Below are 26,246 nucleotides of genomic sequence, written 5' to 3'. Positions count from 1 at the left end.
AGTATTAAACCTTAAAATTGTTGCGGGCCAAGGGATTGTGGTCAAGCCGCCGCTGTAGACAGGCTGTGCAGGCTGTGCAGGCTTCCATCCCAGGGCCACTCAGCTTCTGGGGTAAGGGTAAACAAATCTGACAGATTGGTGGAGATATCAATACCAAGATATATAATTTTGCTCGTTGAGATGGTTAAGGGAAGTTTCTGGCTTACAGCAGCGGACATCCTTGTCTTGTGCCGCGTTCTAGATTGAAACACTGTGAAGTGTAACCATTGGTGATGACAGAAGCAGATGGGGAGTTGTGCAGGATTCTGATCCATTAAATGAGTGACTCTCCAAAACCAAATTTGTTGCGGGTGGAAAAGAGATCCACTTATTCTGTCACATGCTTTTTCGGCATCTAAAGAGGCAATAACAGTATTTAAGTCATTCCTTTGAGATATGCTGATCAGACTGAATAAACAGCACATATTGCTGGATGAGTGTCTGCCCTTGACAAAGCCTGTTTGGTTTGGGTGAATTATAAATGGAGTTACTTTTTTCAATTCTGGTGGTTAGTGTTTTATTAATAATTAATTGCAATTAAGTAGGCTTATGGGTCTATAACTGGAGCTGAGAGTTGGGTCCTTATTGGGTATGAGCAAAACTGAAAGGAGAGCAGTATTCATGTGCGGAGGCATGGTGGAGGTTGACTTAATCTCTGTAATCATTGTGATGAATCATGGGGATAAAAGTGGCCAGAGGTGTTTATGGAATTCCACTTAGCCATCTGAGAAGAGAGCTTTCCTGAGTTCTTCTAGAGTAAGTGGTTGATGTAATCTAATCATCAAGGAATGAGTTCTTGTTTGATATATTTGATTCATTATCTGAGTGAAAAGTCTCTGAGTATGTTATTGATGTCTTGTCCTGTGGATCACTGATGGCTGTAATATGTGTTTTTTCTCTATCACGTTCAATTGATTGGTAAGAAATGTACCTGATTTGTCATTGAATTCAAAATTATTTGGTCTTGTTCGTTGCATGAGGAATTGTGTCTTTTGATGGATGACATTATCAAGTTGAGATGTAATTGTCCGGATCTTGTTTCGGATTTGCTCAGTGGGTGAGTGGGCTTGTTGGGAGTGCAAGTCTTTTAATCATTGTTCTAGTTTATTTTGGAATATTTGTCCTTTCTTTTTCTTGTGAATGGAGATTTAAATAATACTACCTCTTAGAACTGTCTTAGCCGTTTCCCAGAGTAAGGATAGTGATATTTCTCAATCATTTAGTTCAATGAAGGAAGTCCATTCTCTGGAAAATAAATAGTTAAATTCTTTATCTGTCAAAAGTGAGGTGTTAAACCGCCACCTACCGGGAGGGCTCCTGTTGGTTTCATTTATGAGGTTGAAACTAATCGGCCTGTGATCGAAGATTACAATAGGGTGGATTTCAGGATTAGTCATTATGGACATTACAGAGTTACTTGTCAAGAAATAGTAAATTCTAGAGAAGCTTTGGTTGGGTGGTGAATAATTTGTGTATTCTCTATTATGAGGATTATGAGGAATCTCCAAGAGCAAGATCACTCATATAATGTTTAATAGTGTCTGACGAATGCAAGGGCTTGTGATTATTTCTGGTTTGTGACTGGTCTAAACTGGGATCCAGTACTGTGTTGAAGTCTCCTCCCAGTATAATAATTGAGTAAGAGAATTCGAAGAGTTTTGAAAATATATTGTGAAAGAAATTTGGGCCATCCTCATTGGGGCCATAAATATTAGCTATGGTTTATTTTATGTTACCTAAAATTCCATTAGTCATTATGTAACGCTGTTCTGTGTCTGATATTGTGGTTTTACTCTGATATGGGATACTTTTATTGATCAAAATGGAAACACCTCTTTTTTTTTTTAGATGTATGATGCAGAAAACATCTGATTAACCCATTTAGCTTTGAGTTTGAGGTGCTCTGATGCAGTGAGGTGAGTTTCTTGCAGTAGACAGAAGCTGGGTTCATCCTGGTGAGGTGACTTTTGCTACGTTTTGCTGCTGAGCCCAAGCCTCTCAGATTCCAACGAACAAACTTAATGGATGCCATTGAGGTTAGTTAGCGGGGTATGGATGTGGATTTGTAGTTTTACCATGCAGCAGCCCAGTGCATCCAAGGCAAAAGCTATACTACTGTGCCCATTTTTCCCATTGATAAGTTTGACTTTTCCTCCTTTAAATTCCTTTTTACTGCCCAAGTATTGCAGTAAGTTTGTAGGGATACATATCTACACAAACAAATGACAAATAGACAAAAATAAACACAGAACATTGCAGAGTCAGACATACATATAGTGAGAGAGTTGTTTGAGGGTGAGAGTGATGAGAGAAGTAGGGAGGGAGGGATTGAGCAGGTAAGATGATGAGAGTAAGAAATATTTACAATCCTGACATAGATGGGGTACTAATTTCTACATCTCGCATATCAGAATTATCAAAATAACTAGGGTGTGGTGGAAGAGTCTCAGAATAACAGACTGCCTAAATACAGTATAGTTTATCAACAACCAGCAATACCCTTTACCCTTCTGCAAGTTCTCCTTCAGGATGGGGTACAGCACCTTCCGTCAGTCATTGATCTCCTGGGGGAATTGGTCGTTCATACCCATCGTGGTTCCTTTCAGCTCCCCTCCTTTGCTTTTAATCAGCTCCTTGTGCTTGAAGTATTCAAACATAGCAATGATGGAGGGGGGACGGTTCCCCACACCGTGTCCCAGTCGGTGAACCCCCTGGAAGGTGATCTGCTTCACGGTGTCCATGGGGATTTTTAGGGCGGTGCGGAAAAAGTCTTTCACCATGTTTTCTGGTGTCTCTTGGTTGTTCTTTGGGATCCCAGAAAAGATGAGGTTGTCCTGAAAACTTCTGGTTTGTATATCCAGGATAATCTCTTTCATTATTTTATTTTCTTTCTTTTCAACCTCCATATCCATTGTGACACGCTTCACTGACGTTTTTAAATCCGTGTCTTTTTTCATCTCGCAAACTATACAGTGCAGCAGGTGAAGGCTGGCTTTGATCTCTGCGATGTCTCAGAGGAGCTGACCAAACATGTCCAGCTTCTTGTTTATATCATCCAAGATAGTAATCTCTACAGCACTGAGGATAAGATCATCTGTATTGGTAGCTGAGTCTACCTTCTTCCTGTTCGCTGGGTTGTTACGGCCCTGGTCCTCCTTCATAACGTATAATAATCAAGAAAATCGTCTAGGTCCTCCACTTTGGATTTGCGTAGTGTGTTTTTTTATTTTTATTTGCAATTCGCTTTGTTATTTGTCTAAGTTGGAGCAGATTGTCAGTATTTTCGTTTGTGCAGCTGGGCGCCTCCATGTCAGATCTGTAATCCCTTCTGTGTTCTCATGAGATCACAGCATCTCAGCTGCTCTGCCAGTTCTTTCTTATACTGGATGAGATTCAGGAAATGACACAGTCTCTTCAGTAACTTAGAAGGCTTTGGCTCTTCAACGCTTTCCTACATTCCTCAGTCCACCAGGGAACGGCACTCTTACTCATTTCCTTCTTCATGTCCTTTTTCATGTCCTTCTTCTTCTTCTCCTTCTCCTTCTTCTTCCTGGTTTTAATGAGGGCGTGCGTCCTGTTCTGTTGCTGTGATGTCACTGGAGCGTCCGGGGTTTCCCTTCCTGCAGAGTGGAATACGTCTCGCTGACTCATCTTGTCATTGTGACATCACAACTCTCCACCCTATAAGGCCGAGCGTTGGGAGGTGGAGCCGTCAGTCGCGCCAAAGAGGGCGCGTACTTACGTACGTACACACACAGGGCCAGCACACCTTCACAATCTCACCAGGACATGTCTCTTTAAGTGTGTTGGCAGTGCAGCACACTGACATCATATGTCCTCATATCTAATATCTTCATCTTATTACTTTTATTATCATTATTATTATTATTATTATTATTATAGCTAAATGTAGCCCGTCTCACCTGGTGGCACTGAGCACGACCTCATGGCATTCGATGCTGTAGTGATGCTACGTTTGAATCTGAGGTTCCAAGGCGTCTGTGGAGCATGTTGGGGCGTCTCGCATCCAGACCGAACCATTTGCGATTGGGAAAGTAGATACACAAGCAAAACACGGAGTTGCTTGTTTGCTGTGAAGAGTGCCAAGAGCTTGTTACAGAGAGTTGAAGTTGTGAAGAGTTTTTGGAGCAGTTTTTTGGTTGAAGAGCTGAGAGCTCTGAAGCTCTTTCAGTCCCCAGTTACAGAAGCACTTCTACCGCCCAACTGAACCCCGCACAAATGTTGTCCCTCTTTATTTCAATCTTCTTGTTTTTCTTTCAAACGTGTTGAAAAATAATTATAAATGTATGTTTTATAAATTATTTCATATATATTACATGATATAAGTAGGAATTACAGCAAACCTAGACTAATGGTAATAAGGTTAGATCTATAATGTGATCTATTGTGATTAGTTTGTTCAAATCTATTACTACCAGCAGGTAGGTCTTAAATGAGGCCTTGAGTAATGAATCCATTTGCGATACAATTGGCTGGAAAGGCTCAGTGGCGGGAAAGGCTTTGCCGTGCAGCAATCATGGCATCACCATGTGGGGAATTCCCTTAATATATTTCCATGTTTCCATGAAAACTGGATTTATTTACCTATAGGAAACGTTGTGGGCAACATTTTGGCACAGGAAGTGGATTTTTTTGTAAACCGTTAAGTGAATCTTTCCCCAAAGTAATAGCATATGAGGTGAATATTAGTGGAATTCCCCACATGATCCCACATCTACAAGGGGGCGGGGCTACAGAGATGAACATTATAATGGAGTGCGCAGCTCCATGGGGTGAGACAGGATTTTGAGGCGCAGAGCGTTCAAACATTGCTATAATAATAATAATTATAAAAATAAGATTCGGAACACCAATAAGGGCCAAAACAAACCTTGCGCAAGTCCGTGAGCGCAAATGATAATGCAAACAAACTGAAAACGCACGGTCTAGTCGTACAAACTAAAGTATTGAAGCAGACTCCTCCAGTGGCGGTAGAGGACAAATCTGATTGGTAGAACGACATCTGCAAAAGCCAAACAACCGCAACACTCACACATTCGACATGCGACACATACAAGAACGTCTGAAACCAACTTTATATTGCTGGAAATACCTACTTGCGTAAGGTTTGTTTCGGCCCCAAGTGGGATGAGGCTAGCTGACCAACCACAACGACCAAATGAATAAGTGAAAGTACAAATAAAAGTACATCAGTCATTGAAAATATTCACTGTGACGTCACAGCTCTCCCCATATAAAGCTAAGCTTTGCACAATGTCAGTTTATGGCAAAGACGGAAGCGCACATACACATACAGGGCCAGCATTACATTACATTGCATTGATAAGACGCTTTTATCCAAAGCGACTTACAATTATTCAAACACCGACTGGCGCAGCCATCAGGAGCAATTAGGGGTTAAGTGTCTTGCTCAAGGACACTACAGCATGCTAGCAGGAGAAGCCTGGGATCCAACCAGCAACGTTTAGATTACTAGACGACCAGCTCTACCTCCTGAGCTACCATCTCCTACTTCACGCATTGCAAATAAAACATGTTATAAAAAAGCATCATACATATCATATGAATTCTACAGGAACAAAAACAAAATAAATGATTACATACATTGCTAATATTTTGCAATAATTTATACATTTGAAAATGTATAAATTAAAAATGTATAATTGTAAGTCGCTTTGGATAAAAGCATCTGCTTAATGTTATGTAATGAAGTACTACACTTCCCATAATCCTAAGTGTAACATCTCCATGGAGCTTCCTGTTAGTATGGAAATGTTTACCGCACTGGCTAATGGGTACAGAGGCACACAAAGGCTGATAATTATATCCAATTAAATTGCATCTATGAAGGAAATTGACCCTATACCCTTATTCTCACTAAATCTTGAATTTCATAGACCAATCAATAGAAAATGTGAAACCAGTATTAGGCTTTTATTTTGTGATAGTCAAAACAAAATTAAAGCCCATGCATTACAATTTCAATACGGCGCCCCCCCCCCCCCCACACACACACACGCACACGCACACACGCACACGCACACGCACCTGCCCACAGTGTTGTGCTTTCTTCAGGTTAATTTTAGATTTAGTCAACATGTCTGTGCCCCCCCCCCCCTCCATTACCTTCAACACCTGGCTGTTATGGTTGCACTTGTTATACCCCAATTTAGAATAGTTGGTTGAACTGTTTAAAAATGTTATCTTGTGTATTCTCCCTACATCTGCTGCTTCGTAATGATCCCACCAAATCACGTGCATTCCAAAAAAATGAAATCAAGTGACGGGGTTCCTCTTCTCTCTGACTCTTCATGACTGGCTTCCTCTTTGGGCGTCGCACCATTCTCAGGGGTTTTATGGCACATACGGAATGGAACAAACTGCGGCTGGAGGGGAAACTGTGTGACGTAGTGATCACAGTGGATGACATGGAGTTCAGCGCTCACAAGATCGTCCTGAGTACCTGCAGCGACTACTTCAGGTGGGTCACCCACAGGAAGCTGTCACTGCTTCTCAACTAGACAGTTTGGTCAGTCAGTTTATCATTAAATAAGTTTTAGGACTGAAATGAACCTTACGTAAGTACACAGACGCTTCAAGCTATCCAAACTTGGCTACAGCGTTGCATTTTGAAATGTGGAAATTCTTATAGCATCTCAAGCTCCAGTTGCAGTACCAAGCGTTGGAGTGAGGCTAATTGTTCTAATCAAGATTCAAGAGATTATTTGTCACATTCATATACAGTACATACTGTCATACATACTGTATATGCAATGAAATGTCATAGTAGAATGACTGTATTTGTGACGTACTTGTAATGATGAATTTTCCATAAAGTTTACCTGGCAATCAGTCTGATAAACTCAAACTCCACCCACAGCACTCTCTTCACCGGTGGCTTTGCCGAATCAGAAAAGAGAATCTACAGCATCCCCGGTGTTTCTGCCGACATAATGCATCTCCTTGTGGAGTACGCCTACACCCGCTCCATCACTGTAACGATGGAGAACGCAAAGGAGCTTCTGGCTGCAGCGGACTACCTCTCCATGCTGGATCTTTTACAAGTATGCTGTGACTTCCTCAAGAACCAGCTCAGTCCAGAGAACTGCATTGGCATCTGGAGGTTTGCCGACATCCACACTTACCTTGCGCTAAGACACAAAGCCTACCTCTACATCTTGCAGCACTTTGAAGAGATTTGCATCTCAGAGGAGTTTCTGGAACTGACACTGCAGCAGTTGACCACTGTCATCAGTGAGGATGAGCTGAACGTCCACCAGGAGAGCATCGTGTTTGAGGCCGTCCTGCGCTGGATCAACCACCGTGCCCAGGATCGCAGGGACCACTTGCCCCTACTTCTACCCAAGATTCGTCTGGGCTTGATGACTGCAGGCTACTTTGTGAGTAATGTGAAAAACCACGAACTGTTGATAGACAGTGCTGAGTGCAAGCCAATCGTCATTGACGCTCTGAAGGCCAGATATGAGATCAACTTACTTGGAACACCCAGCTCAGGCTTCAGCAACTCTCTGACCCGCCCCCGCCTGCCCTTTGCCATCCTACTGGCCATCGGAGGCTGGAGTGGCGGTAGTCCAACCAATGGCATTGAGGCGTATGATGCCCGAGCAGATCAGTGGGTTAATGTAACTAATAGCAATGAGAGCCCAAGGGCATATCACGGCGCTGCTTTCCTCAACAGCTTTGTGTACTGCCTTGGTGGCTTTGATGGTGTGAATTATTTCAACAGCGTGCGAAAGTTTGACCTTGTCACCCGCACCTGGCACCAGGTTGCACCCATGTACATGCGACGCTGTTACGTCAGCGTTGCTGTGCTTGAGGGCTGCATCTATTCCATGGGAGGCTTTGACGGACACATGAGGCAGAACACAGCGGAGCGCTACGAACCAGAGACTAACCAGTGGACTCTGATTGCGCCCATGCATGACAGAAGGAGCGACGCCAATGCCACAACACTGCAGGGAAAGATTTACATCTGTGGTGGCTTTACAGGGGATGAATGCCTGATGAGTGCAGAGTATTACAACCCTGCAACCAACCAGTGGACAATGATCCCTCCCATGTCTAGAAGGCGCAGCGGAGTGGGGGTTGTTGCATATGGAGATAGTGTTTACGCGGTTGGAGGCTTCGATGGCGCCAACCGCCTGCGCAGTGTCGAAGCGTTCAACCCCATCAGTAACACCTGGCGAGCGGTTCCCTCCATGACCAAGCCCTGTAGCAACTTTGGCCTGGAGGTGGTGGACAACAAACTGTTCATAGTAGGAGGCTTCAACGGCTTCACCACCACATTCAACGTGGAGTGCTACAATGAGAAGACAGACGAGTGGTCCGATGTTGAAGACATGAGGATTTTCCGCAGCGCGTTGAGCTGCTGCGTGGTGTACAATATCCCCAACATGAAGGACTACGCTGCTCCACGGGATGCCCTACCCCTCCCAGACAACACAGAGGAGGAGGAGGAGGAAGAAGGATCCTCCTTCTGCAGCCTTTCTGACTGAAGCAAATAAACGTGCTAATTAGAAAGGTTTTGGTAAAGGACTCATTTTCTGGTTCTAATATGAATGTTATAAATGTTATGATTGATACTCATATTTACATTCTATGAGCTCACAAACTCCTATTGTAAACTGACAATATTTACATTGATGAGCTGCTCAGCTTCAAATTTCATCACCCTGACCTCACCCTGGATCACCTTGCCCTCACCCTGCATCACCCTGTCCTCAACCTGCATCTCCCTGCATAACCCGGTCTCACCCTGGATCAGCCCACATCACAGTGCATCAACCTGCATCTTATTGAGACCAACATAATCTCTGAGCAACGAAGGTGGGTAGGTGTCTGTCTGTGTGTGTGTGTGTGTTTGGCTGATGAATTGTTTTGATCCTCGTTGATTTAAAAGAACCAAGAATGACGGCAAGATTCCACTTGAGACACTGACCAGTTACCATGGCAATTTTTCTGTCTTTTTTCCTCTTTCTTTCTTTCTATTCTAAGATATAATACAGACCAGTGAGGGCATTGATGAGGGGATCCACAGTTACGTGACAGACGAACATCAAATCCCAGAAAATAACCAGTTGACGTAATAGAATATAAAATGTCATTATTTGATGCTCATCTGAGGCTTCATAAGCGTCAACATGATGAGACTGTAGGTGACTGTGGCAGACTCAGGCCGTGGTAGAGTCGGATCCAGGAGGCGAGGGGAAATCAGTGTGGTAGACTGACGCTCCCTGTCTCGGTGCCAGCTGTGGCCATTTGAGCTGAATGGCCAATCACTGGGAAGGTTTCTTACGTGTCTGTCTTGTCTTGCTGTAGGGACTCCACGGCAGGGATTGTGCGGGAGCACTCTGGAGGCGAAAAGCTCCATACTGAGAGAAGTCTGATCATAGGCCAACGTCTGGTCTCATCTTTAAGTTGTCCGTTATATTTCCTTTTTCTGCACTTTGTTAATAAACCTGCCGTGTCTGCGGCCGCAACCTGCATCTCTCCGAGTCCTTGCCTGAACCAGGGTAGCAAGCCTGCTACGGTGATGTATAAAATCATCTATATAATTATACAATTCATTTTCTACTAAACATTAGAAAGCAGGTTCTATAGATACATACATACAAGGTCATACATACAAGGCCGAGCACTTTGACCTTGTATGTATGTATTGTTTGTCTGACGGTCTATGCATTCATGACCTTGCATATATGCGACCCACCACAGCAAAAGCCACCATCTCGCGCATTTCCAAAATGGCCAGCAGCACCAAATAAGTTGAAAAAACCTTTCTTGAAGGAAAATTAGATTTTTCCAGATTCATGTTCCTTTGTGTTTTTTTCAAATCTCTCAATGTATTTTCAAAGCCGAGTTTGATTTATAAATAGTAGATATTAAATAAATATTCCCGTTAGATGACATGAGGAAACACTTCACTTACCGAGACGCTGAACTGCGCTGAACAACGACGCTCGATGGTTTCCTTTAAAGCGTCCATCCAGGTGAAGATCATTCCTCCATATTCCATGTGGTGTGAAGTCACAATGTGAAACCGTTTTCATAGAATTCAACCTTTAAATCCTACATGTTTTATACACACACAAAGACATCATTGTGGAAGGGGCGTGTAACTGACGTCACCGTCACTTCCATAGACAAGACGAGGATCCGGTTTCATTTGTCTGTGAAAACTTTAATTCACCTGTGTTGTTATTAATTATGTGAAGCGGCTGGAGGAAGATCTAAATCATGGACGTTAATGTGACCAGTGCAATAGATCCAAGTCAGTATGAGCAGCGCGTACTGGACTTCATTTTTCGCGATGAAAGTCAATTCTCCCACAGTTACGCTGAATCTGATTTTGCTCCAGACTTGGAGAACATTTCAAAGAGCGGATTTCAACCATTTACGATTTACCATTCAACCTGAATGTGACGATGAAATGGAATATTTTCAAGAACCACCGGAGGAGACATCTGTTGTTGTTTCAACGGAAGAAGTTGATAACCTGATGAAGTCTGTTGAGGTTGGTGATTTATTATAGAAAAAAATAATTCCGCTTTTATAAAACATGTTTATTCTTACTGTTAAATAAACGCTTTTTTAAAAACATAAATAGTGTTGTTGACGCTGTTCAACGTTGTTCGTGATTGGCCCATTCAGCAGGATGTTAAGTATCCATGAGGCTTTGTTGGTCCTCCAACCCCATTTGCATTGTGGGAGCTGAATGAAGCTGGTGTGGGTAAAACTTTGAAGGTGATTATCTCAGAAACACAGTTTGCCACACCTTTGTCATTAACAAGTCATAGCTTTAAAAATGTTCGCTTGATTCACACAAGTGAACCCTTGGTTTGAAGCTCTGATTCTCTTTCAAATTATGTGGGAAAAAAAGTGAAACGGCACCAAAAGTACCTAAAAAGTACCTCTTCTTTAAGTAATATACTTAAATAAGACTCGCTCCTTAAGTAACGTATTTTAAAAAGGCTTGTTCTTGGAGTAATGTAATTTTACTAAGACTCGAACTTTAAGTAACGTACTTTAAAACAGACTCGTTCTTTAAGTAACGTACTTAAAAAATACTTGTTCTACTTGTTACTCTGACTGGCACCTCAGCAAAACCATGAGCCCTTGCTAAGAGGCAAGATTTAATAACACACAGTCAACAGAACGCAAACAATATTTAAGACGATAAAACGGACATGGCTGAGTTATTGGATCTGCTGTTTTTCTCCTGTGAAGCATTGCCCTCTGCCAACAGGAACAACTACTATGTCCTCCTCTCTCCACCAGACTGGAAGGATCCAGCCAGGGTAGATGGTCATCTGCTAGCCAGGAGAATCCACAACCTCTGCTGGGCAACAGGAGGATCATAACTCAGAACAAAGGAATAAAATGGAAATAACAAACCTATCTTTACTGGACATGGAACTCAAAGGACAGGAAACTCTGGCTCCTCCACTATTAAAGCCTGCAGAAAACACCAACATACAGCGCACCTTGGTTGATCTAAAAAAAAGCAATTAGGAAATGAGGTGCATAATCCATCAATGGAAAACAGAGCAACACACGAATAATCAGAAAATTCTGGACATCCTTTCAAACCTTAAAAATGCATTTACTGGGAGGCAGGAACAAGGACAACAACAAATATAGGGATACTTGGAACCGCATACACAGTATCTAAGGACACAGTTCTCAGACACTCTCAACTGGAGACTCCCACACCACCATACAGAGATGCTAAAGGACATCAGACATAATGATCATGATGGCCATGATCACACACCTGCAGGAAGAAATAACAACATTTAAAGAGCAATTGCACCACATGGGTGAGGGAATTAACCCCATAAAAGAACTGCCCCTAGGCACCTCACACCCTTCATTGCAATCAACCACAGTGCAAACCACCACCATTCTACACTCACCTCCATCCCAAATGTACAACCAGACGTTAAAGCTTGGCTATGACTACACTCCACCATGCAACCAGGCGGTTGTCCAGCACCGTTTGCATCCCCGGTAGGCTCACCCATCCAGAGGGACCTGAGGAGAAGGTTATTGGGGAAAAGCCCAATACAATTGCAGTTTCCTTGTTTTGGCAAAATGGAAGATGGTACTGACCCACTGATGTACATGTAGCAGTATCTGGCATTAATCTCTCTCACAGATGAGGAGCTTCTCACAACCCTTCGCAACATCCTTTATGGCACGGCTAGTGACTGGTGGGATGTGGTGAGGTTGGAAAGCTTCACCTCGATGGATTTTGAGCATAAGTTTGTCAGCCTTCCTCTCAGAGGATTATATGGACAAACCTGAGCTTGTGGATCAGGACATGGGTGCAAGGTGAGGAGGAATGCATCCGGGATTTTGCTTACATGTATCGAGCCCTCTGCCGCTGGTGGAAACCGAATATCGGTGAGGGGAAAAATCATCCAGCTCATATTAAAGAACATACACCCATCTTTGGTAAGCCAGCTGAGGAGCAGTGGGGTCCAAACAGTGGATGCCCTGGTGAGACTCGGCCAGCTGCTAGAGAAGGACAGAGCAAAGTAATTGCAGCAAGAGACACTTCGCAAATGCCCCCCTGCCACCAACAAGTTTCAGACAGTAGTGACACCCAACACCACCTCACACACGTCTTTCCTTCCTACAATGGCAAGACCAGCTCAAACCTTATGTTGGCAATGTAAATGACCCTATTCACCACACAATTGTCCAAATGTGTCCTCAAATAATCCCAAGTCTACCTACCAACCTTCATCTGGTCCATCCACCAGCGGCAATCCAGCGATGCACGCAGTGTCCAATCAGCAGCCAGAGGAGACAGGCTTTCTCCTTCTCGGCTTCCAGACCTCTCCCTCACCAACAGCTGGTTCCTATTAGCATTGGCTCGGTGAAGGGCAGGGTTTTGGTGGATTCAAGCTCATCCTACCGGCTTCTGAATGAGGAGTGGTGGCACTCCGCTATATGGGCGAGGACAAGAACCAAAACACTTGGGAGGGGGAAACCCCTGTATTTGGTTGACGGGAGATAGAGATGGCCATTAGGGTGGCAGCATCTGGTACTGAAACTGCAGGATTATACTTGCACCTTGCCAGTTGTAGTGCTCCCAAAGCCTTGCATTTCCTGCAATCCTGGGACTGGACTTCATGAATCTCAGTGGACTGCAAATTGATGTGGGACAGAATTTGTACTGGTTCAGGAGCAACAACAGAAAAAAAGTATTACTTTGAAAAGGATACTAACAACTTTAAGGAATGGACTGGGAAGGGTCTGCTTTCCTTTTACTCTGCCATTGATCCCCGGAAGACCTTTCTCCCTACGCTCTCCAGCTGGGATGCAAAGCTGCTGCACCAGACAGTGGACCGGGCAAAGTTGGATGGAGGCGGAAAGAATAAGTTCTGTGACCTACTGCAGAGGAACACAAAAGTGTGCAACTTGTCACTGGGCCGAACCAATGTTCTGACACACAAAATCTTTGTCACCCATGACGTTCCCATTAAAAAAAAATCCTGCTGAGGGCTCCGGAGGGCTCCGATGCGTGTGATCACCAGGAAAGCTGCGGGCCCAGATGACATATCTGAGCGAATACTGAACACCTGTGCTAAGGTAGTTTCTTGATGAATGGGATGTGTTGATGAATGAAGGAGTGACCACTGACGCTGACTTGATTAAAATAATAGTTTTATTACACAAATCAGCATCAAACCAGACTTGCCATGGACGGCCTAGGAGAGAACAGGAGCCGGATATATTCTCTGCCAAGCGGTGCTTGGCACTCGCTTTTAAAGCTGTACAGAGATAACATACCACATCTGGTTCCAGCCCATAGGTGTCCGCTCAGCCTCTGTCTTGCCATAAATCTAAACATTTCCTCCTCTGGTCAAGCTGGAAGAAATCAACACAATTCCCTTTCCCAGAGGGCCTCTGAATAGACCCGTTAGAGGCAATAAATCTACAGTAACATACATTAATATTATTACCGCACTATATCTCAGCCTTGGGAGCTCAGTGACCTAGTCACCTCAAACCTACCAGACACCTCACTAACCAGCTAGCCCCGGTGTTCACTACGATATTCAGCATCTCCCTGGCCAAGTCGGTGGTCCCGTCCTGCTTCAAGAGGTCCACCATCATCCCTCCCCCCGAAGATCACCTCTCCTGCCTGCTAGAATGATTACCATCTGTTGGCCCTCACCTCGATATTCCTGAAGTGCTCGAGAGGCTGATTAAGGATTACATCTGCGCCTCCCTCCCCCGCACCTTGGACCCGCTGAAGTTCACAAACTGGCCGAACAGATCCATGGAAGATGCGGTCTCCCGGGTATCGGTGGCACGGTGGCGCAGTGCATTGCACTGCTGCCTCACAGCAAGAAGGTCCTGGGTTTGATTCCCGCCTGGGGTGCTGTTGGCACCGTGCTCCGGTGGGTTATCTCCCAAATAGAAGCCTTTCTGTGTGGAGTTTGCATGTTCTCCCCGTGCTCACATGGGGTTTCCTCCACCTCACGTCAGTAAGGACCCCCACCCAAAACATGCACCCATCATTGTCTGACCAGCGATGGACATTTATCACCTGGTCCCCGGGCGCGTCCACGTATGCTGCCCACTGCTCCTGGCTGTGCCCCCAGAGGAAGGACAAGCCAGGATGGGTCAAAAGCAGAGGATCCATTTCACCGGCCACCGTCAAAGCGTGTGTGTGTGTGCAAGCATGTGTTGCGTGACGAATAAAGACTGTTTCTATTGCACACCACGCTCAAGTCAAGTCGCACTTAATTTAATTTAATTTCATACCAGAGCAACACAATGTGCTTTACAAAGAAATACAATCAAAGAAAGAACATAGTTGTCAGCTGTTCATGTCAGAGACTGCCCCTGAAACAACAGAAACAACAAAAGCAGCAGCAACAACAAAAACAACAAAAACAACAACGAAAGCAACTACAACCGCAGTAGCAACAACAGCAACAGCAGCAGCAACAACAGAAAACAACAGCAGCAGCAACATCAACACCAGGAACAACAAAAACAACAGCAAAAACAACAACAACAAAAAGGTTCTCACGTACCTGGATGGCCAGAAGGGGGCCTATGTGAGATTGCTGTTCATTGACTTTAGTTCAGTTGTCAACACCAAAGTCCCCACCAGACTGGCTGTCAAGCTGCGGGAGCTAGGACTGAACACTACGCTGTGTGGCTGGATCCTGGACTTCCTCTCAGCCCAGCCCCAGGTGGTTGGGTGGGGAAGCATATGTCCAGCTCCCTCATCCTGAACACAGGATCCACTGTGGAGCAGTGGAGAGCATCCTGACAGGCGACATCACTGCCTGCTATGGGAACTGTACTGCTCAGGACAGGCGGGCCCTGCAGATGGTGGTGCGTTCAGCTGAACGTACCACTGGAATAACCCTCTCCTCCCTGCAGGACTTATACACCAGGAGGTGTAGTAGCAGAGCTGCAGGATCATGAAGGATCCTCATATACAAAAGTCTATTCCCTTTATTTTTTTATTTTGTACCCCCGCTCTGTATTCATTTTGAGTTATTTTATTTTATTCTATATTATTCTATTTACTTACTGCATTACGTTTTAGGATTCAGTTAGTTTCAGTTAGTTAGTCAAGTACAAATTAGGTAGCTACTGTGTTCAGTCGAGGACATATTGTGTGTAATCACCGGGTGCGTTGCATTGACATTTCACTGCATATACAGTATGTATGAAAGTATGTATATGTATGTGACGAATAAACCTATTGAATCTTCGTTTGAATTATTTTGTAGTTTTCTTGAGCTTTCTCGCCTAAGCTCCATGTAGTTTAACTTAGTGAAACCAATTCAAGTTTGGATATTTTATTAATCTGACTTCTTGAGTTAATGCTAACTTTGTAATTAGTGTGGAGTGGCCATCGGTATTATTTGCAAGTTCATTTTTAAACAAGTTAGTTATAAACAGTTAGCAGAGTTACTATCCAACATCCAGCTTCAACGGACCTAGAGGCCTCACAAGACACTGACTAACTGTTATATGCAACCAAGAAACTGCTACAACCTTTGCCTCAAAAGCTGACAATGCAAGTGGTGCCCGGGACAACCTGAAAAACACCTCTGTACGCACCGCTCCAAGCCGCCAACAGCGCGTTCATTTATTCTATCGCAAATCATATACTCCTTCCACTATTGCCAAACCGATGATATTCTACCTGGCCCACCCTCTACAATAAAGTGTTTGTCTGAAACCCGGTGGTCTGTGTCTCTGTGCCCAAGTCCCCGAAAATGCCACTTGGAAGCGTGTGTGAGGAGAAACTGCCACAAATACATATTGAGACGCTAAATGTTGTTTGTTTAGTTCTTCATTTTTTTTCAATGTTTGGACTCACGCCACGTATTTATGTATGCATGTACTGTATGTGTGTGTATATGACCTTGTATGTATGTATGTATGTATGTATGTGTGTATGTATGTACGATCTTGAATATAAGGAGAGTGACTGAGAAAGTCTCGCATGGGGCTTTTTTTGTTTCATTCATCAGGAAAATAAATCCATATACAATAAACAAGTTTTGTAGGTTTTCTTTGGAGAAACAGGGAAAGGGGAAGTGCAGCGCAGCAGAGATCGAATGGGCCCATCCCAAATCCTTGACCTCAAATGTGTTTATCTATGTGTATATGTGACCTTGCTTGTTTATTTGACGGGTTATGTACGTAGGACCTTGAATAATTGTATGAGAAGGTAATATAGATGAACAAACATACATACAGTAACTCAGTGGTTCATCTTAATGTAAAATGTAAACGGTAATATCTAGGACAGAACTTTGGATTTAGACTTTCTGTTCAGAGATATTGGAATCTTGAAAGGTCTTGGAAGTGACATTTAGAAATATAGTTCTGGGACATTCATATTTTCAAAAATAATTTTATTGTTTATTGATTTTCCTTCACTTTCATGACATTTATTCATGGCTTTGATACTTTCATTCTTATTTTTACATCATATTTTACTCATGTATTAACTTATTTGTATGGCCATTAAAATTTTCTCATTATGACCAAAATGAATCTGTTTACATTTAACCTCATGCTAAATGTGGTTCAAAGATAAAGATACAGTAGTTTCAGGATGATGGAGGTGATGGACAGTGAAGGAGACATTGGGTTGGATCCGACCTCCTCACAAGGTTCCATCGCAGGTTCTCCTTCATCCTTTGGTCCATGGAGCTGTTTCATTCGTAAGGTTCCGAGCAGGAGCCACGTCCATTCAGACTCACACCGAGGACCTTGTAGTTCACGCAACAATGAGGTTTCTCTCTACTTAGTCTTAGTACAACCTCAACAATTCATTTCAGCTCTTGTTACTGGGATGTTTCATCACAACGTAACAAACCTCATCTTGTCCTTGTGATGTCATTCCAGTTTCCTCTTCTCGGAGAGAGTTAGTCTGCAAGTGGAGTTCAACTTCTCAGCCTGCAATGCAACCCTTCATTCATTCTTTAATCATCAACAACTGCTGCAATAACCCTGTCCTGTGGACAGTTAGTCTGTCCCCATGCCCCCCAACCTGCCATACCATCCAGATGTACTTGGCCACAGGCCCCAAACGCCCACCCACGTAGCTGAGTGCCCTTGGCGCAGTACACCCGGATGATAGTCCCCCCCCCCCCATACAGAACACGTGACACAACACTGTCAAGCAAAGGCTCCTGTTAATACAGGAGCTGCCGGTGGAAAATGTCCTTCAAAAAGAATAAAAGTGGAGACAGCGTCATGTTTTCCAAGAAAAATGGAACAGTTCCTATTTCTCTACAGTGGTAAATGGAAAGCCAGTGTACCTGGTGTGTTCACAGCTCCTTACGGTGCTCAAGGAATGTGATATTAAGTGCCACTATCAAGCTCATCATGGCGAAAAATACAAGAGCTTGCAAGGACAACTGAGAACAGAGAAGATAAATACATTTTTGAGGAATGTTTGAGGAAACAGCAGTGTGATTTTATTCGTAGCCAAGAGATCCACGATGCAGCTCTGAAAGCTAGCTATCATATTGCTAATTAAATAATATCAGCATCAAAGCCATCATCTGAGGGTGAGTTTGTGAAAACATGCATACTGAAGGCTGCAGAAATAGTGTGCTCCGACAAGTGACAGGTTTGCCAACTTCGGCCTGAAAAAAAACTCTGTGGCAGATAGGATTTAGGATATTGCTGGAGACAGCTTTAGACAGCTTTAGATATTGCTTTAGATAGCCAAACGAAGAACCAAGTTGAGTCATTTGTTGCATTTTCCGATGCAATTGATGAGAGCACGGATATAACACTTGTTGCTCAACCGGCCATATTCATTCGTGGTGTTGATGAGACTGTCACCGAGGAGTTCCCTGAGTTGTGCCGATGACCGACACCACAACAGCAAATGACATTTTCAACTCTCTTGTTGCAGCCCTGGACAGGGTCAGGGGTTGATGGGACCCGTGCTGTCAGCCTGGCTACAGATGGAACACCATCAATGATCAGGAAAAAGGCAGGTGTTGTGACAAAATTCAGAGGGAAAGTACAGGCCGCTAACAAGGGGAATCATTTTTGGACTTTTCACTGTATTTTACACCAGAAAGCATTGTGGTGCAAGTCGTTAAGAATAGATCACGTCATGGGAGTGGTTGTCCAAACTGTTAATTTTATCCAAGTCAGAGGTCTGAATGATCATTAGTTTGACAGCCTTTTTACTGACTAATACATTACCCAACGCCTGCCATATGACACCGAAGTAAGGTGGTTAAGCCGAGGAGTTGTGCTGATGCGTTTCTTCGATTTACGAGAGGAAATTGGACAATTTATGCAGCAAAAGGGAAAAACAGTGGCGGAATTACAGGATGCAGAATGGCTGCAGGACCTTGCATCTATGGTGGATATTACAGACCAATTGAATAATCTGAAGAAACGAATGCAACGCCGCAACAAAGTTGCCACACAGTATTAGGACACCATATGCGCTTTCCAGTTGAAGCTGACTTTGTGGGAGACACAGCTGTCAAATGTTGACCCTGCTCATTCCCCGTCTAAGAAATGTGCCTGCCACTGGAATTGGTGCTGACACGAATCAGTACAAAAACAGGATTATGGGATTGCTACAGGAGTTTCAGCAACGGTTTCAGGTCTTTGGTGAACCTGGGACAGAATTTTTTTCATTCACAGTCAAGGCTTCTGATCTGTCCGTGGACATCCAACTACTTGCAAAGTGATTCAGATTTGAAGGACAAATTTGCTTTGTCGAGCTTGGACAAATCTTATCAGTATCTCTTACGAGGGTGCCCAAAATTGACAGGGCTATTGGGTTTACTTACCAAGTAGACCCAATAGCAAGCTTTTTCTGTAATGAGCATCAATTAACAAAAGTGCATTCCAGGCTCACACACAGACACTTAAATGACATTCTGAAACGGAAAACTGCTCATGATTTGACACCTAATATTGATTCACTGGTGGAGGCTAAGAGGTGCCAGGTTTCAGGAGCAAGTCTAACAGTGGGTAGCCTACTTTATGTAAAATGCAGCTTTAGAGGCTTTTCCACCCTGACCAGCATACAGTTCTCTGAAAAAACAATGAATACCTATTGTTGTTATATTTAAAGATATTGAACATTGTGCAAAATAATGTCAATCAGCAGCTATAGTGCAAAATAATCTGTATCAGACTTGAAATAATATTTGTGCAATCCGAGTTCTAAGGCCCCTCAAAAAGCTCTCATTTGTAAATGGTTTGTAAGGCAGGGGATAACTTCACCTTCTCCTTCAATAGATTCCACTTTCGTTAGTGTGCTGTGGTGATGCCAGCATTACTACACAGTAATGGAACTGTATGGAAAATTGAAATAGTTTCTAGATCTTGACAAGTGGTTTGCATCACAAAGAAGAAAAATGCTATACTGCTGTTTAGTTCTGTAAAGTGTAATGCACATGTGATGACAATAGACTGATTGAATGTAGAAAAACTGAGACATGAAATTTGAAAGACTTGAAATTGCATTTATTTTTTGGAAGACATCTCAGGCTGTTCATAATCTGTTTTGTAAATGGACGGTTCATTAATTGTGAACATTTCTGAATGTACTTGTACTTCATTACACTGAATAAAAGGGAACCCTTTGGAGCGGTTGTTTTTATGCAATGGTTCTACTGGTCCAGCCCACTTGGCTGTATGTGGTCCACCAACTAAAATGAGTTTGACTTGTTCTTCATTGGTCACTGCAATCTCATTTCCATATTTGATCAGTGGATAGTTCCATTCCCTTCCATGTTCCTAATCATGTTCCAAACCTTGTCTTCAAAACCTTTGTTATTGCTGTTGTCCTTCCTCCAACTCTCTAGTTCCTCTCACCTCTGCCAGTTCTTTCTTATAATGGATGAGATTCAGGAAATGACACAGTCTCTCTTCTCTTCAATAACTTAGAAGGCTTTGGCGCTTCCCTACATTCCTCAGTCCACCAGGGAACGACACTCTTACTCATCCCCTTCTTCTTCTTCTTCTTCTTCTTCTTCTTCTTCTTCTTCCTGGTTTTAATGAGGGCGTGCGTCCTCTTCTGTTGCTGTGATGTCACTGGAGCGTCCGGGGGTTTCCCTTCCTGCAGAGTGGAATACATCTCGCTGACTCATCTTGTCATTGTGACATCACAACTCTCCACCCTATAAGGCCGAGCGTTGGGAGGTGGAGCCGTCAGTCGCGCCAAAGAAGAGGGCGCGTACTTACACATGCAAGTACGTACACACACAGGGCCAGCACACCTTCACAATCTCACCAGGACATGTCTCTTTAAGTGTGTTGGCAGTGCAGCACACTGACATCATATGTCCTCATATCTTCATCTTATTACTTTTATTATCATTATCATTATTATTATAGGTAAATGTAGCCCGTCTCACCTGGTGGCACTGAGCACGACCTCACGGCATTCATCAGTACAGCCCCGCCCCCAGTAGATGGCACTAGCGATGCTACGTTTGAATCTGAGGTTCCAAGGCGTCTGTGGAGCATGTTGGGGCGTCTCGCATCCAGACCGAACCATTTGCGATTGGGAAAGTAGATACACAAGCAAAACACAGTTGCTTGTTTGCTGTGAAGAGTGCCAAGAGCTTGTTACAGAGAGTTGAAGTTGTGAAGAGTTTTTGGAGCAGTTTCAGTCCCCAGTTACAGAAGCACTTCTACCGCCCAACTGAACCCCGCACAAATGTTGTCCCTCTTTATTTCAATCTTCTTGTTTTTCTTTCAAATGTGTTGAAAAATAATTATAAATGTATGTTTTATAAATTATATCATATATATTACATGATATAAGTAGGAATTACAGCAAACCTAGACTAATGGTAATAAGGTTAGATCTATAATGTGATCTATTGTGATTAGTTTGTTCAAATCTATTACTACCAGCAGGTAGGTCTTAAATGAGGCCTTGAGTAATGAATCCATTTGCGATACAATTGGCTGGAAAGGCTCAGTGGCGGGAAAGGCTTTGCCGTGCAGCAATCATGGCATCACCATGTGGGGAATTTCCTTAACATGTTTCCATGTTTCCATAAAAACTGGATTTATTTTCCTATAGAAAACCTCGTGGGCGACATTTTGGCACAGGAAGTGGAATTTTTTGTAAACTATTAAGTGAATCTTTCCCCAAAGTAATAGCATATTAGGTGAATATTAGTGGAATTCCCCACATGATCCCACACACTACACAGATGAACTTTATAATGGAATGCACAGCCTCGTGGTTTAAGACAGGATGTTGATGTGCAGACATGGCTATAATAATAATAATTTTGATAATAATCATCACATGAGGAATTCCAGTAAGGCCCAAAACAAACCTTGCTCAAGTACGTGAACGCAAATGATAATGCAAACAAACTGAAAACGCACGGTCTAGTCGTACAAACCAAAGTAATGAAGCCGACTCTTCCAGGGGGCGGTAGAGGACAAATTTGATTGGTAGAACGACATCCACAAAAGCCAAACAACCACAACAATCACAAACACAACTCGAAGAACATGCCATCTTGTACTAAGCACTGAATCACCCTCGGAGGAGAGACAAGGAGACTCTAAAAATAAACAAGTGTAAACTAACATTCCTCAAAATCAGTCTCAAATTCAGCTGCAATGATGAGTAGAGGAGATTAAGAAACAACAATATGACTAAAAATATAAGGGATGTAAGATTTAAGAGATTTGGGTGGTTCTCTGATGTTGCTTGCTGTAGCGCCCCTTGCTGCAACGCGTGGTACTGCGTGGTACGGCTTGCGTTGCGACACATTCGAGAACATCTGAAACCAACTTTATGTTACTGGAAAGCTCCGCCTACTTGCGTAAGGTTTGTTTCAGCCGCAGGTGCGGCGATGCCAGCTGACCAACCACAACAACCAAATGAATAAGTGTAAGTCGTGAAATGCACATTTATATGTGTTTGTGGGATAGCAGAGTGCTGTGAGGTTAATGGGCTTATTTCATCGTAAAAAGTGTGACATGGTGGAGAAAATGTTGAGAAACTCACGCGTGCCAGCTTTAGAGTATTCAACATTACCTTCAAAGCCTGGCTGTTATGGTTGCACTTGTTGTTAGTTTCCGATTTAGGATACTCGGTTGAACTGTTTATCAAAACTTTATCTTGTTTATTCTCCCTCCTTCTGTTGCCTTAGTAATGATATCCCACCAAATCATGTGCATTCCAAAAAAATGAAATCAAGTGACGGGGTTCCTCTTCTCTCTGACTCTTCATGACTGGCTTGCTCTTTTGGACGTTGCACCATTGTCAGGGGTTTTATGGCACATACGGAATGGAACAAACTGCGGCTGGAGGGGAAACTGTGTGACGTAGTGATCACAGTGGATGACATGGAGTTCAGCGCTCACAAGATCGTCCTGAGTACCTGCAGCGACTACTTCAGGTGGGTCGCCCACAGGAAGCTGTCACTGCTTTTCGACTAGACTAGTCAGTTTATCACTAGATCAAGTTCATTCCAAACTTTGTTTCAGTGTTGCATTTTGAAATGTGGAAATTCTTATAGCAACACAAGCTCCAGTTGCAGTACAAGGCATTGCAGTGGGAGCAAACAATTCTTATCAAAGTAGAATGATTGTATTTGTGATGTACTTGTAATGATGAATTTTCCATAAAGTTTACCAATCAGTCTGATAAATTCAAACTCCACCCACAGCGCTCTCTTCACCGGTGGCTTTGCCGTATCAGAAAAGAGAATCTACAGCATCCCCGGTGTTTCTGCAGACATAATGCATCTCCTTGTGGAGTACGCCTACACCCGCTCCATCACTGTAACGATGGACAACGTAGAGGAGCTTCTGGCTGCAGCGGACTACCTCTCCATGCTGGATCTTTTACAAGTATGCTGTGACTTCCTCAAGAACCAGCTCCGTCCAGAGAACTGCATTGGCATCTGGAGGTTCGCCGACATCTACTCGTGCCTCGCGCTAAGACACAAAGCCTACCTCTACATGCTGCAGAACTTTGAAGAGATTTGCATCTCGGAGGAGTTTCTGGAGCTGACACTGCAGCAGCTGACCACTGTCATCAGTGAGGACGAGCTGAACGTCCACCAGGAGAGCGTTGTGTTTGAGGCCGTCCTGCGCTGGATCAACCACCGTGCCCAGGATCGCAGGGACCACTTGCCCCTGCTCTTACCCAAGATTCGTCTGGGCTTGATGACTGCAGGCTACTTAGTGAGAAATGTGAAAAACCACGAACTGTTGATAGACAGTGCTGAGTGCAAGCCAATTGTCATTGACGCTCTGAGGGCCAGATATGAGATTAACTTGCTTGGAACACCCAGCTCAGGCTTCAGAAACCCCATGACCCGCCCACGCCTACCGTATGCCATCCTACTTGCCATCGGTGGCTGGAGTGGCGGTAGTCCAACCAATGGCATTGAGGCGTATGATGCCCGAGCAGATCAGTGGGTTAATGTAACTAATAGTGATGAGAGCCCGAGGGCATATCACGGCGCAGCCTTTCTCAACGGCTTTGTGTACTGCCTTGGTGGCTTTGATGGTGTGAATTATTTCAACAGCGTGCGAAAGTTTGACCTTCTCACCCGCACCTGGCACCAAGTGGCACCCATGTACATGCGACGCTGTTACGTCAGCGTTGCTGTACTTGAGGGCTGCATCTATGCCATGGGAGGCTTTGACGGACACATGAGGCAGAACACAGCAGAGCGCTACGAGCCAGAGACTAACCAGTGGACTCTGATCGCGCCCATGCATGACAGAAGGAGCGACGCCAATGCCACAACGCTGCAGGGCAAGATTCACATCTGTGGTGGCTTCACAGGGGACATATGCCTGACAAGTGCAGAGTTTTACAACCCTGCGACCGACCAGTGGACACTGATCCCCGCCATGTCTCGAAGGCGTAGCGGAGTGGGGGTTGTTGCATATGGAGATAGTGTTTATGCGGTCGGAGGCTTTGATGGCGCCAACCGCCTGCACAGTGTTGAAGCGTACAACCCAGTCAATAACACCTGGCGAGCAGTTCCCTCCATGTCCAAGCCCCGCAGCAACTTTGGCCTGGAGGTGGTTTACGACCGCCTCTTCGTCGTTGGAGGTTTCAACGGCTCCACCACCACATTCAACGTGGAGTGCTACGATGAGAAGACTGACGAGTGGTCTGATGTTGAAGACATGGCGATTTTCCGCAGTGCGTTGAGCTGCTGCGTGGTGTACGACATCCCCAACATGAAGGACTACGTTGCTCCACGGGATGCCCTACCCCTCCCAGATGACCCAGAGGAGGAGGGATCCCCCTGAAAGCCCCTACCTTTATCCAGTTTACATCCCTATAGAAATGTGAAATTCTGTGTAATGTGTCTAAGCCACAAGCTGCTAAACAAACTTGCCTTAATATACCATGTCTATTGTCATTTTTTGACAAAAACTGAAGGATTGTCAGTCCCACAACCATCACACATTTTTTTATGATATTTCATAATTTGATGGGAGATGGGAGTTTCCTATGATTTCCTATTGGAAAAATGGCAAGCATTTAAATCCTGTACAGTAGAAGTACTGCCATAATCCGATATTATATCTAGACAAATAGTACAAAATAATGGCATTTCAATTAAATTAAATCTTGAAAATCTTGCACTGAAATAAGTGGCTATAACTGAAGAATCACCCTGTTATTGCCTGAAAGATTATGTAAGATTAGGCCCAAAGTATTTGGAGACCCAAGGTGTTTATGCTTCTATTCTTCTTTGCTTTTATATTATGTATTTTATGGCTTATGTAAAGCACTTAGAATTGTCTGTGTATGAAATGTGCTATACAAATAAACTTGCCTTATATATATACTGTATGTACATGTACACATTAGATAACGAATACACAGATACAGGAAAGACAATTGATAGCACAAGACAATATAGTGGACATATTGTGCCTCTGTGGTGTGGTTTAAGCAGCCACACCTGTCTTGGGTCTAGGTAATTGGGCCCGGGATCAGAGGTGGCTGTACGGCTGTTTCTCATCAGAGCAATCAACAAGCAACAGGTAAATCACCCATCCCCCCAGACACACAAGGGAGAGCCTCTGTCATGACATGGGATACATCTGCTCCAGGCTTGTTAGATCTCTCCAGTCTCTACAATAAACTGGTGTGTTTGCACCATCGCTGCCTGTGTCTCTGTGTCGGAGGGCCCTGAAAACGTCACTCTGGTGCTGTGTGACAGGCGGTACTGCCACAGCCTCTAATACACATTTTACCGTAATTGAAGTTCGTTTTCAGAACTTAATCCATAGAATGGCCTTTTAGTAGCATATCCTGTGAAGTGACTGTCAATTACAAACCTCATGTTCAAACATGAGGAGGCTAAGAGACTGGTCTGGTAGTACCAAAACTCAGTACCAGACTACCTCACGATCAATGATCAACTTTGTAGTTGCTTCTTCAGACCTTATGTTCTGGACACTTGGGTGAAGCAAGGAACAAAGGGTAGGGTTTTTTGAGCTTGATCAGATGGCGGAAGACTACCAGACAGCAGTTACCACTTGCTGGGAACAACTGCGGGAGGACCCTGTCAGGAGTGATTCGAACTCCAACCTCTGGTGAAGCTTTTGAGGCGGTGTGCGTCGCTGTGCAACCTAAGGTTCTCAGTTTTAGAGTTATGGGGATTCAATTATTT

At 43.8% G+C, this 26,246-nt stretch overlaps 2 protein-coding genes across 2 annotated transcripts; both read left to right on the top strand.

Annotated features, from left to right (window-relative positions):
• Positions 1-6,371: 6,371 nt before the first annotated feature.
• Positions 6,372-8,576, top strand: LOC307243998 (kelch-like protein 10; the record flags this gene model as incomplete). The annotated part of the gene is made up of 2 exons (XM_080018970.1): positions 6,372-6,541; positions 6,941-8,576. 2 exons carry the CDS (start codon positions 6,372-6,374, stop codon positions 8,574-8,576), a joined length of 1,806 nt encoding a protein of 601 aa, XP_079875096.1.
• Positions 8,577-22,869: 14,293 nt separating this feature from the next.
• On the top strand, positions 22,870-24,870 carry LOC307243997 (kelch-like protein 10; the record flags this gene model as incomplete). The annotated part of the gene is made up of 2 exons (XM_080018969.1): positions 22,870-22,994; positions 23,265-24,870. 2 exons carry the CDS (start codon positions 22,870-22,872, stop codon positions 24,868-24,870), a joined length of 1,731 nt encoding a protein of 576 aa, XP_079875095.1.
• Positions 24,871-26,246: the final 1,376 nt, after the last annotated feature.

The sequence above is a fragment of the Zeus faber genome (genome assembly GCF_960531495.2).
Source record: "Zeus faber genome assembly, chromosome: 18".
In the NCBI taxonomy this organism is placed as follows: Eukaryota; Metazoa; Chordata; class Actinopteri; order Zeiformes; family Zeidae; genus Zeus; species Zeus faber.
Note: the sequence above shows the minus strand (reverse complement) of the source record. Positions and strands in the feature narration are given on the sequence as shown.